This window comes from Armigeres subalbatus, chromosome 2 (assembly GCF_024139115.2).
Source record: "Armigeres subalbatus isolate Guangzhou_Male chromosome 2, GZ_Asu_2, whole genome shotgun sequence".
In the NCBI taxonomy this organism is placed as follows: Eukaryota; Metazoa; Arthropoda; class Insecta; order Diptera; family Culicidae; genus Armigeres; species Armigeres subalbatus.
The window spans coordinates 342,521,758-342,535,328 of record NC_085140.1 but is presented as its reverse complement, the minus strand read 5'-3'; the positions used below and the strand labels follow the sequence as shown (position 1 = coordinate 342,535,328).

Genomic DNA, 13,571 nt, shown 5'->3' with positions numbered 1-13,571 from the left:
CATCTCCTCTCCGTTGCCAGATTTATTTATTGAAAAAAGTCATTGTTGGTTGTCGGACTGAACAAATATACCAGAAATAAATATTTAAACATGTTATGTAAGCTTCTGTTGCATTCCAAGTGGTGAATAAATGTTTTTAAACCGATAAATACCCATATAATTGATACATCGCGAACATGTGTTATGATATAGAATAAACATTTCGTCAAGTCTGGCAACATTATGCATCAGCTGGCATATTTTCAACACCCCATTTCCACCCACCCCAGTTGTAAACAAAATTTATCTATTGCTGCTGCACTTTTCCGTACCAATTGCCTCACTATTACAAACAAGCGATACAGTCATTAATTTTCAAAATATTGTGATGGAGTCTTGAGCCTTAACGAACATCATACGTTTTCTGGATGATAAGCATTCGATCGCTCCCGATGCCTGATGACAAGCACCATATGCGAATCATCCAAAAACCGAATGCTAGCCAAAACAAAAATCGAATAGTCATTGAATCGTTTTTGAATGAAGCTCATACCTTATACAGATGCGGTCTTTATTGTTTCTGCATGAAATTCAAGTGATAAATATTCTGAAGATTATAATAAATTTTTCGTTTTTAAATAGAAAGAAACATGCTTTATTGATTTATTTTTATTTTAAACATTTTGAACCATTTTAGATTACATAGTATAGGCAAAACATTCAATGCAACACTCGGGAAAAAGAATGGAGGTCGTGCTACAATGGTAAGTGCAGTGGCGAGTGTATTTTCTGGCAACATGCGCCGCTGCGTTCACCATTATAGCCCGGCTTTAACACAGTAGAGAATGCAGTATCCCTTAAAATTACGGGAAATTTAAATGTCACATCCAGTGGGAGCATCGATGGTGGCCAAAGAACATATTTAGCATGCGATATGGGGAGCGAATCTCCCGTCTTATTATTTGAAAATGTTGTCCGGAAATTAATTATTTGTCACAAGCTTACCAAATTTGTAAAGTCTAATAACTGGTTTTCAACGGGCAAAAAGTTATTTTTTGCAATTCCTGATCATAATACCTGGTTTACAGTTGACGTTTGAGTGATAAAACGGCCTACTTTTCCATACCAATGAAATGGGTGCTTTAATGAACATTATGCAACTCAAATGGGTTGCATAATATCCATTATAGCACTCATTTGGGTGCTATAATGAAAAACCAGCATAAGATCAATAGTTATATGACCAGATGTAGCTCAATTAACTTGGTTGAGTGTTCAAACAGTGTATTCTCTGTGTCACGTAATTAATGGAATAATTTAATGGACATGAAATTCTCTAAACGCAGGTTTATCTATTGCTTTATGGCCTGTCGAGCATACAATGTGGCACGATAACATGGAATATGTTTGTTTTCTGCAGCAGCATTTTGGCAAGATTGATCATGTGAATTAAATACAATTGTACCATTTTGGTACAGATGTATCACATAAAAGCCCATTTTTCGTCATTGCAAAAATAACGTGTGCAACTCGTTGCAAAACTCGATTTTTTCAGCACTCGTAGTATTTATCCAACTCGGCAAGCCTCGTTTGATAAACGTACAACTCGTTCTGAAAAATCATCTTTTGCAACTAGTTGCACAAACTACTATTTCAAACATAATTTTCCTACCGAACTCAACGATCTACAAAATACTAATGGCGGTTTCGCCAATGCCGACGCGACCAACGCATAAAATTTGCATTATATTTCATTCTGATAGCGAATGAACTTCATGCTAGGGCAGATTCAAAACAATCATCATCCGATTACCGAATGATTCTTGGTTGGTGCAGACAATATCTTCGCATGGAATGACCAAACATACAATGAACATCAAAAGCATTGTACGCTGTTCGGATGATTTTCATTCGATTTCAAGTGGGTGTGTCAGATGTAACAGGGGAGCATATGGTAAAGGGAGGGATCATATTTCAAAAACGCGGAATGCTAATTCAGTCGTTCCAAGGAGGATACTTTGGTTCAGTGTAGCAATAAAACGATCGACAACAGCAGCCCTAGCCGATCGCAAAAAGGAATTGAAAAACATTCGTTTTGGGGGGCAGTATGTTCGGTCACGAACTGTGCTCACCGTCGTAGCTGCTGTTGAAGCCCAGCAGTGCAGCGTGTGAACTGCTGCCGTCGGACGCATAAATGTCACATGTTACAAACGAGAAAAATGAGAAAAACGCATTTGAAGTTTCAAAATGCATTCATCCGATTATCGCATAATTTCGCTTTTTATTGACTTTAACGCAATAAACTATAAAAGAATATTCATATTCGTTGGGCCGGAAGCAACCCTGCAAAGATGGTGTTCGCTTCCGATCCGGCAGGTACGAGACGACGTGGAGCGCAGCGAGCGAGATGGGCAGACCAGGTGCAGAACGACTTGGCGAGCGTGGGGCGTATTCGAGGATGGAGAGATGCGGCCTCGAACCGTGTATTGTGGCGTCAAATTGTTGATTCAGTGTTATCTGTATAGATGTAGACTAAATAAATGAATGAAATGAATATTCGTTGGGCCGGACTGAAACATTGCCAAAAACAACTATTTCTCCACGTTTTTCTATCAAACCCCGAATGTGACACTTATGCCGCGAAATTCACTGGTCAGGCGAAAAATGTACGCATATTTGTCACACCGTGAACTGAGAGATAGTTGTTGTTAATTTGTTTTTACATTTCGCGAGCGACGATTGTATTTCTTTGGTGTGATTTTTTGCTGTCGGTAGAAGTGGAACCGGAAATGGAATATCCAATACAGACAATCCAGTGGCGCGGAATCGGAAGAGGACTTCCTCGGGTTCGATTTAAAAAAAGAAACAGGTGATCGTTTTCTGTTTGCGGTGCCGGCAAACTTTCCATTACCGGTCCAAGAGGTTTAACACCCGGTTTTTAGCGGTAGTGGTGTAGTTTCCTTGCCCGGGAAAAGGACATGCACTACATCTTCAACGTCCAAAGGAATCACGATTGTCTTATCGAGATGATTTTGGCAAAGTGCTACCAGGTGAAGCAGTTTTTTTTTCGGTGGCTTTGCAAAAAGTTCTCAATTATTTGTAAGTTAAGAACTTATTTTCTAGGTCATATGGCTTCCACGGTTGGATTGCTTCAAGAGCATTATTTTCTCGTAAAGGCTGCTGGTCTTTAATGAAAACTTTGAGCCTGTTTGTCCCTACATATGAGCATTCCCATTGTCTGCGTGCATTTGGTCCGAGTCAGTCGCACAGCCAACGAAATCCTTAGCTGTTTCTTCAAAGTTAATATGAAGTACGCTGTCCTGAAGACAATTATCTTTTGGTCGGATAATTGTTGTGTTCGCAAAATAAGAACTGGAATTTATTCCATCACATTACCCTACTCATAAACAGTAATGAAATTCAAGTCGAACGCATATTGTTGGAGAACTTTGAATCAGGGGCATACGTTATAGGCCGCTGACTTTTTCCATGGGGCGTTTGATTCCCAAATGCGGCATGAAAGTGGCGTCAGTTATGAAAACTTCAAGTCTGTGGTTGGCAATGCAAAGAACAATGTTGACGTACTTCATATGCAAGCAACTGACTTCTTCAATGCTCACCGTTTTGGAGTATGCGATAAACCACTGCAAGCCACGCCCGTAAGTGGATTCTATGCGAAAAGTGGTGTTTGAAAAAAAAAGTCGTTATGAACTTGGATACGCAAACAATATCAACAGTAAAGACCTTAAATACTGCTAGTTGTTTTCCAAGAAGGAATTAATGTTGATTGTAAAGGATTCATTCTATTTTGATTTCATACAAATGTACGTTGGCAAAATGCTCCTCAAGGAATTGAAGAAGAAAAAAAAACTTCTTTAATGAAAGTGGTTCAACCTGTTGTTACCGAAGAGGAAAAATCGTTTTTCATTGATCGTCCGACGAAGCAAGAAAGTCCTGATTAATTTTTATTCTTGTTTCATACTTTGAATAAATTTTATATATAATTTTATATATATAATAAATTTTATTTTATATCTTTTTTTTTAGTGTGACAAATATGGGTCCATTTATTTCTAGAATAAAACCTATGTTTTGACAAAATATTTCAAAAACACGTATCAAATTATGACGTTAGACATCAAAACCTCAAAAATGTAAAAAATGTAACATGTGACATTTATGCGTCCAACGGCTATTCATGTCTATTTTTCGTTGTTCTCTGTTATCGCGCTAACTGCTAGCGTTACGTAGCAGTTGACGCGCTGTAAATCCGATTAGACTTTTAATTTGAATGTTTGTGCACACGTCCCCAATAATTGTGGTATATAAAATTAATTGTTTTGCCGTACTAAGAGTGGCCTATAAAAGGCGACTCCACACTCCATGTAATGTACAGTTTCGTTATCGTAACCACCGAGCTGGCACGCTGCCTCTCGGAGGCAATAAATCCATCAGTTGAAGTCATCAAGCAGTTGTTCTTATTCGTCGTTTGGATCCTGGAGAAAAAGTTAACACAACGTAGGGTCGTCCCACCCTGGACGAAACAAATGTTGAGTACCATTCACGAGTTAACCTCCATTTAAATTATCAATTGTTACTAGTTCTCCCGCGAGGAAGAATTGATCGAAAATTGTATCTTGATCTGAAGCTATTACATTTTGGACTTATTTTTCCTCGTACCATAAAAAACAATGCAAAGAAGAAGGTTGCAACTGAGAATTGATATTTAATTGCAATTTATACGTTTCACCATTTGAAAATGCTTCTGCACTGATCTTCACCTCAATTAAAAATCGAAATAAAAACACTAAGCAGACCTTTTCAAATCTGGCACCTCCATCAAACCTAGTTTTCGCTTCACGTATTTCAACGGACGACTTTCGCTCAAATTTCCATTCCACACATTGAATAATCTAACCAACTTGGAGTTTAAATTGAGGCACTATTTTTAAACAGCGCCACAAAAACTAACGAAGCTACAAAAAGTGAACAATGCGCACCACAAAACATCGTTGTAAATCTGCAGTACACTCATGTGCCCTGAGAAGCTGCGTGGTACTGCGCCATTTTCATGTATATAACGTCATTTTCAAAAGCCTCGAAAAACCTGCAGGCTCTACCGGGCCCTGAATTTGGTTTAGTTCGAAAATATATAACGAAAACTAGTAGCCATGCAAATTTCAACGCTGAGTAATGGTGGGTATACAGTTTTCTGACCATATCAAAACCCACGAAATGCGTAAATTTCGGATTTAATCCATATTTAACTCCACATAGGTAATAGGTAAAAATTCACAAGATTTTTTCAACAGTGATTCATTCTTAAACACCTTCCTGTGGTACAAAATATATCATTAAAGTTTTTTTTGCGTAGTCTTGTTCAGACCTAACTTGTTTAACTTGTTGTATCCAATTCCAACTCATGCTCTTTTAATCCGGACAGGAACTCTGGCGAGGCACGCTCAACTGGACGGCGTGGCGAATAATGTTGCTGTTTGTCGGCTTCATCGTGTGCCCCCCGGTGTGGATCATTTTCACGCTGCCGCTGGGGCACAATTACTATAAAGTACCCATCATCAAGTTCATGTCCTATCTCACATCGCACATCTACCTGATGATCCATCTGATGATTGTGGGCATTACGCCCATCTATCCGGTAGTGCGAGCCAGTCTTCTGCCCTACTGGTACGAGTGGGGCCTGTTGATCTGGCTCAGCGGTTTGCTGCTGTTCGAGCTGACCAATCCAAGCGACAAATCCGGTCTCGGAAGTATCAAGGTACTGGTGCTGCTATTTGGGATCATCGGGGTCGGGGTGCACGTGTCCGGGATGCTTTACGTGCAGAAAACCTATTGGCCAACGTTGCTGTACTGCCGAAATCAGTTATTTGCCCTATCGTTCCTGTTGGCGTGTGTGCAGATTCTGGATTTTCTCTCGTTCCATCATCTATTCGGCCCGTGGGCCATCATCATCGGAGATTTGCTGAAGGATTTGGCTCGGTTTCTGGCTGTGCTGGCGATTTTCGTGTTTGGCTTCTCGATGCACATCGTGGCGCTGAACCAGTCGTTTCATAATCTTAGTCCGGACGAGGTACGGCGGTTACCTCTGTCGACGAGGAATAAGGAAGTCTTCAGCGATGGTAAGTTAACTGATGTTCAAGGTCGTAAGTATTGTGCGTGAGTGAAAGCTCGCATTGATAATAATGACATTATATTTACCATGTTAACCTGGGTACAAGATGCGCGAAAATAAGAAGATTGATTAACCATATTATTTCCAAATTTGCATGATCTTTAGAGTCTCTGTAACAGGTAGTATCTCGAGTTTAATCTTTAACAATTTTATTCTTTTAACATTTTGTTCATTTTCATCCTATTCAGACAACTATACTTCAAGCCTCATTTTTAGATTCGAGTGATTCTTAACCGGAAGTGCGCATACTTTCCGTTGCCCCGAAGGCGAACGATTGCTCACGGTTCAGAATCGCTCCCGCCACGTAACCACGATGGCCCTGGCACCACTCTTTAACATTCTCTCAACTTTCCTATCGCAGAAGATGCTTTCAACTCAGACGAAAACAGCGATTATCATAGCGACGAGGTTGAGCGTATAAAACGAGCGGCCGCTGGCCAGTCCATAACTGATTATCGTCGTAAACACAAAACCGACAGTAAGTGACCGATTTTTCAATGCCCGAACGGACTTTGAAAACTGAAAATTGCGAACAGTGCACGGTGATCCAAGCTGCAAAAACGTGAAATATTCCGTATCATCTAGAAATTAAGATTTTTTCTCGAATTTGTATCACCGTGCACAAATTTGAAAAAATAGGACGAGTATCAAAATTTTACCCTCAAATATTTGATCACCACAAAACCTAAACCTACAAAGCGAATGTGACGAATGATTCTGCACGGTTCGTCAAGGCCCGGCCTCTGTTGTCAGTGTTCTTTTCTCAATCGGAAACGATTTCATCAGTGTTTCTCAAACCTGCACCCAACTGCCTTGTCCAAGTTTATTACTCTTTCTGTTCTATGAGTTGGAATGACATTTTCAGTTCTCAGTTCTCAATTCAGTAACTGCTCTTCTAAGGCATCTCGCGTTCCCCACACTGTCACTGTCCGGTGTATGTAAGTTACTCGATGATCAAAAACCGCCAATATAAGATTCAATCGTTGCGTATGATTTTCCTTTTCTGTGATGGTGATGTTTAGCAAAATTTCATTCATACTGTAACATACGTTCAATGTTCGATGCTACTTTGCAACTTTGGTCTGACTGCGCATGAACAAGCTTATTTTTCCCGTTTGTTCCTTAGCACTTTTGTTACCGACAAATTTTCACTTGTTTCACATTTTTGAATTTATTAAAATTGCACCAAACCTTAGATCTAGATTGTTTTGAAAACCGTCGGCGATGTAAATAGGAAGGCTGCGAATGGACGAACCACCAGAACACGCTCACAAAAGCCGTTGATGCGCTGAGTTGCGTTGATGCATGTACAAAACAATACAAAAAGGGGGCTTCGAGGGATTGCCACCTCATGGCTGCTGCTGGCTGGCTGAAATGGCGATGGATCGCATCAGGAGTGGAAGGATTCTGGCTTGCATGACCTTCTGCTGGCACCCAAATGCACCCATTGCGATGTCTTTGTTCGGTTTGATTTCGATTGATTTTCGTTGCAATTTTGAATGTTTGAAAACCTTGTCCAAATTCTAGTGCACGTTGTAGTTTGCATTGGAGTTTATTTACTTTCGGTAGTATCATCACATCCACAATTGATTGGCAAGATAGATAAATAAGTAAGTGAAATGAATTATTAAACCAATGTTACTATTTCAAACTATTTTTATATTTTACAAATATTCGGCTATTGAAGAAAGCCTTGCTAAGAGCTAAGAGGAAGTGGTCGGTCTCATAACGTTATTGTTCAACAGAAGGAAGTTATGCTACTCTCTATACTACACTACCTAGTCTATACACACAGCCAGTTCTTGACTGAAACTACTTCAGACTGAAACGCCAAGTAAATCATTGAAAGGTACTCCAATAGCAGTCAAAACATTCTGAGAATATTTATTGAATACAACCTTAGAACTAAACTTTAATCTTATGAACGTGCTGATTTATAAAGCTTAAAGATGTAGAAAATGTCAACAATTTTGATCTCTCTAAGAGGTCAATGTGTAAATGTCCTGCAAGGACCATTGCAAAGATCCATAAATAGCCTGATTCTTTAGGCCAGACATTTAGGGATCGAGTTTTCTCTGCAAAAAAACTAAATTGGTTGTTTTTACAACTCATGCTGTTGTAAGATTACATTAACCAGTTTTTGATTTATAATTACTTGATGAATGATTGAATAAACGAGAGGTGGAGTCAATGTTGGTCAAACTGCTTGACCGTGTGTACGTTCCATAAGAGTATATCGAACTCTATGGAACGACTATTCCTCCTATTTTAGAGAACGGTTCTTACTGCTGCCTCTCAGCAGCTGAGTGCCACCTTTTTTTGCGTATTGCTTGGCTGCATGCATTCAACGCATAATATGGGCCTGGAGATACTTGCAAGAGTGACTCTTCTGGGAACTCTCACTCAGAATACTTATCAAATGTTGAACAAGTAAAACACTTGTCTTAGAAAACTTAGATAAAAAACTAATCATCTTCGAAATCTTTCTTTTCTCCCTATTTTTACTGAAAAATATCAACACGTCAATTGCATTGAAACAAATATTTCACGGATAGTTCCCGCATTAACAGATCTACTGGTTTCGGTGTTTTCAATGTGAATTCAACACAAACACAATAAACACAAAATTAAAAGTCGAGTCAATACAAACAAAACACAAAAACGAAGCCTATCTGTAAAGATAACAAAACGTAGTAGAATTTAATGCTAAGTACTAAACTTGTCTTAGACAGTTGAAGACATTCCTCTAAAAGAGCTTAAATAATTTTTCACGAAAATAAAGCACACTTTCATGCCCTGTTATGGAACAAATATTTTTTGAGATTTTTGTAGCATGCCATGCACCATTTGCATTTCTATAGATATTAAAAGGGACAGATATGTAAACATCGCGTGACTTCTCTAATTGAAAATAATAAATTCCAGTACTGGTCAGTTCTATCGAGGCGGAGCGGTCGATGAAATCTGTCAAACATGCATCTTACTTTCTTACAAACATAAAAGAGCAGATGCGTTATTTGGTCTTCCCGGGAGTCCTACGAAAGGCTGAATACTCACAAATCCCACAGTTCACGGTTTGTCATATTGACAAATATTTGTCAAGTTTATCCGGACATCTATCAGACTGATGAGGAATCGACATGGATTTCAGACTGACTTGACAAATATTTGTCATCATGACAAACAGTGTACTGAGGGCTTAAGACTGAACTCAAAATACTGCAATCTCGAAGGGCTGAAATCTCGAAAGGCTGAAAATCTCACAAGGCTGTAAAAAATAAGAAGGCCGAAAATGTTGAAATGCAATGAATCCCACCCGTACGATGAATAAAGAATAGAAAAAAGAATATAGAAAAAAGAAGAAAGAAAGTAAAAACCCAGATCAATCCACCTAGCGTTGGTGGTGCCTTTCTCGCGCATTAAATAAAGATAAGAAAAACACATAAGAGAGATCGAAATAGCACTTTAAGGGGATGGATTTTACTTTTTTCATCAATTCAAATGTATTTGCGGTCATTTGAATGCATTGCTGCAATCTTAAAAAAAACCTTTTTCGTTTTGAAAAAAAATTTCTCAAGGGGACCCTTGCCATAAAAACAATGTTTTTTCAATAACTTTGGAACGCAATGACCGATCGGGCCAATTTTCAATAGGAAACAACTAGACCGCAAGCCTCGGGCTGAAAGTCTCCTAAATAAAGACAAAAAAAACTAGACCGCAATCCGCGTCGACTGCAACTTGTTGCGAGCAAATCGAATAATGCTAAGTACCAAAAAGTGTGTCTCACATTTTTGTACACACACAAACACACACACACACACACACACACACACACACACACACACACACACACACACACACACACACACACACACACACACACACACACACACACACACACACACACACACACACACACACACACACACACACAAACAAACACACACACACACACATACATACAGACATCACCTCAATTCGTCGAGCTGAGTCGATTGGTATATAACACTATGGGTCTCCGAGCCTTCTATCAAAAGTTCGGTTTTGGTTTTGGATCCTATAGCCTTTACGTATACTTTGTATACGAGAAAGGCAAAAAGGAAGGAGGAAGAAAAAAGAAAGACGAAGTAAGAAAAGGAAGAAGGGAAAAGGCATAAGAAAGAAGGAAGAAGAGCAAATGAATAAGAAATAAGGAATAAGGAAGATGAAGGAAGGAAGAAAGGGAAGAATGAAAAAGAAAGAAGCAATATGAAAAAAGGAAGAAGAAAAAAGGAAAAAAGGAGGAGGATAGAATAAGTAAGAAAGAAGAACAAGGAAGAAGGAAGAAGGTACTAGGAAGACGGAAGAAGGAAGAGAGCAATGGGAAAGAAGAAATAAGGAAAAAAAGAGGAAGAAAGGATAAGTAAGAAAGAAGAACAGGGAAGAAGAAAGAAGGTAGTTGGAAGACGGAAGAAGAAAGAAGGAAGAATTTTTTTTCAAATCTTTTTTTGTGTGTTTATTTAAGTTTTACATTAAGTTCAACACAAAAAAGATGGAAGAAGGAAGAAAGAAGAGAAATAGGAAGAAGGAAGAAAGACCTTCAACAGGTTTCGATCACCGCTTAGTTGATCTTTCGAACTTGAATTGGTTTTTCTCGGTGAAATAAAAACTAACTTTTGATATTTTTTCGGTCATCTTCAGAAATATTCCGCCTTGCGTTCGTTTTCATCGGCGGTTAACTTATTTCTAATAAATTAGTCTCAGTCTTAGGTAATCTCCTAAAAAAAATAAATAAAAGGAAGAAAGAATTAAAGAGAAATAGAAAGAAAAAAGGAAGAAGAAAACAGGAAACAAGAGGAAAGAGAAAGATGAAAGAAAGAAGAAGACATAAGGAAAAGAGAAGAAAAAGAAAATTGAAAAAGGAAGAATAAAGAAGGAAGAATGACGAAAGAAGGAAGACGGAAGAAATAAGGAAGACGGAAGAAAGAAGAAGGAAGAAGGAAAATGGTAGAAAAAGAAGTAAGAAAAAAGAAGAAAAACAGAATAAAGAAGAAGATAGATGAGAGATAGAAGGAAGAAAGAAAGAAGACAAAAGAAGAAAGGTGGAAGAAAGAAAAAAAGAAGAAGGAGGAAGAAAATTTAAGAAGAAAGAAGGAAGATAGAAGAAAAAAGAAGAGAGAAAGAATAAGAACAAGGAAATTGAAAGGCGGAAAAAGACAGAAGAGAAACGGAGGAAAAAGGAAAAAAAAAGAAGAACTAACAAGGAAGTAGGAAAAAAGAAGAGGAAAGAAGAAAAATGGAAAAAGGATGGACGAAGGATAGAAAAGGAAGAATTATTGATACAAAAGATATGAAGAAAAATATGGCAAGAATCAAAAACTAAAAGCACGAACCAAGAACAAAAAATTAAGTCTTATTCCTTTCGACGCTACCTTTAAATTTCTTGTACAGTATACGGACAAAAAACGAAACTTATGTATCGAAATAAAAAGTGAACAGGAAATCGTTAGAAAAGTTTGGTTTATTTTCCTTTGTGCACTCATTTACGTTAAATGTGATTTTTTCCATTAAAATCAGTTTCTTGCGATTTTTAAGCCTTTCGTCAGCGTTCCGTTTTAAGCCTTATGAGTTTTCATCCTTATGTCCCATTCCATTGCTAAATCTATGGCAATGAGAAGGCGGACTCGCGCACATGAAAGAAAAGTTTATGTAAGATAAGCCTCGAGCAACGAGTTTTCCCATTAGTACGTCAGAGTGCTCTGTTTCTGAGCGAGCGTGGCGCAGACGTGGGAACTTATTCCTTTCGGGACAGATGGGTCATGTATGCCCAGCGTTTTAGGTTGGCTGTGTAAAATCACAGAAGAGAGCTAGATCCTAGCTGTTGTTCATCAGGATGTTGGCTTTACAGGAAATCGGAGGTCAAGTGTGACTATACCCTGAAGACCTAAGACCCTGAATATCCGAAAACTTGAGAAGATTTCGCTTCTGAGAGCATGCAAATGAATCTGACATATTTGATTCCTATACCGCATTGTATGAAAATTTTGAACATTCTATGAGGTTTAGTCATCTTGAACGTCAAGCCAGTGATCAATTCTCAGGAATATAGTCCACGTGATCTACCAGATCAACTAAGTCTCTAGCAATATACTCATAATTGGTATATACCCAATCCGATTCAAAAGGAACAGGAGCATGAAGGCTTCTACTTTTGATGTGTTTTACATTTACTCATTTAAAACTACGAAAAACATGATAAAATTGAATAAAATCAACTACTCCTGACTCGAAATCCGTCCACCGTGGACGGATTTCGAATCAAAGGATCAAAATCCGTACAGCTATTTTTTAACTAAATATATAAATTGAAGCATTCTGATTGACTAAACTACCACTGTAAATAGTTCGATACGCACCTTGAGAAGCGATCCCCTCGATTTGTATTCCACTTACATATATTACAATACATAAGATTATTGATTCGCAATTAGTAATTAAAAAACAGTTACTTTTGGTGCAATTATGCTCTACCCGAAAACAAAATGGCGGCAAAAACTCCGCGTTTGGTGGGTGGAGATTTGTTTTTGATTTTTGTTGTTTTAATTTCAAAGCCTTCTTTCCATTTCTATGCCCTAAAAGCTTACTGCCAAGTTTCTGAACAGGATAAGATAAATCATTTCTTCATTAATCACCTTCAACCTTCTTTAATTTAATGATATCTCATGAGGTGGACGGATTTCGGTGCTGTACGGATTTCGGTCCCGCACGGTACATCCCTTTAAAATTCATTTGAGATCGTTGAATTTTACACGTTTTGTTTGACAGGCGCATTTAAAATTACATGATTCCACTGCCCACTTCCAAATACAATTAATCTTGAAATTGCATGAAGTTTCATTTTTCACTGTTTTATTTGACGCTCAATTGAAAACATAAATATTTACAATTACATTAAATACAATTAATCGATTCAATATCATATTGAGCGATACGGTATCCAAAACATATGCGCGGAGCTTTCTTAAACTGAAATTCTGGGCTGCAAAGTCAAACGAATAGGCTGCAAAAAAAATTATTTTCAGTAATTGAATAAAATTCAACAAAACTATTCTTACCATTCACGTAGTTAAACCGTTGTTTACATTAAATTTGTTCAATAACAAGCCGTTTTCGAGACACAATTCAGATACTCCTGATCTCATAATAATGCGATAACAAAGTTCCGCTTCCGTGTTGTTTTCACATGTGAAGTATACGGGTTGAAATTTGTACGATCGTGTAAAGTTAAAGTTTTATTGATGGAGAATTAAATGCATATTGTTTTACTTATACATCAATTGAAAAATGAATGATGACTCATGTATTTTTATATCTTTTTCAATGCTCTTAATATGTGCATTGATTTCGATGGAAATTTCAATCA

At 37.9% G+C, this 13,571-nt stretch overlaps 1 protein-coding gene across 6 annotated transcripts in view; it reads left to right on the top strand.

Annotated features, from left to right (window-relative positions):
* LOC134212860 (serine/threonine-protein phosphatase 6 regulatory ankyrin repeat subunit B-like) overlaps nt 1-13,571 on the top strand; it is a 224,217-nt gene that overhangs the window by 180,668 nt on the left and 29,978 nt on the right. For all 6 annotated transcript variants that reach the window (XM_062691111.1, XM_062691107.1, XM_062691106.1 and 3 more), the window contains one exon: nt 5,423-6,116. In XM_062691111.1, coding sequence (XP_062547095.1) covers nt 5,423-6,116 — 694 coding nt within the window. The remainder of the gene's footprint in view (nt 1-5,422; nt 6,117-13,571) is intronic.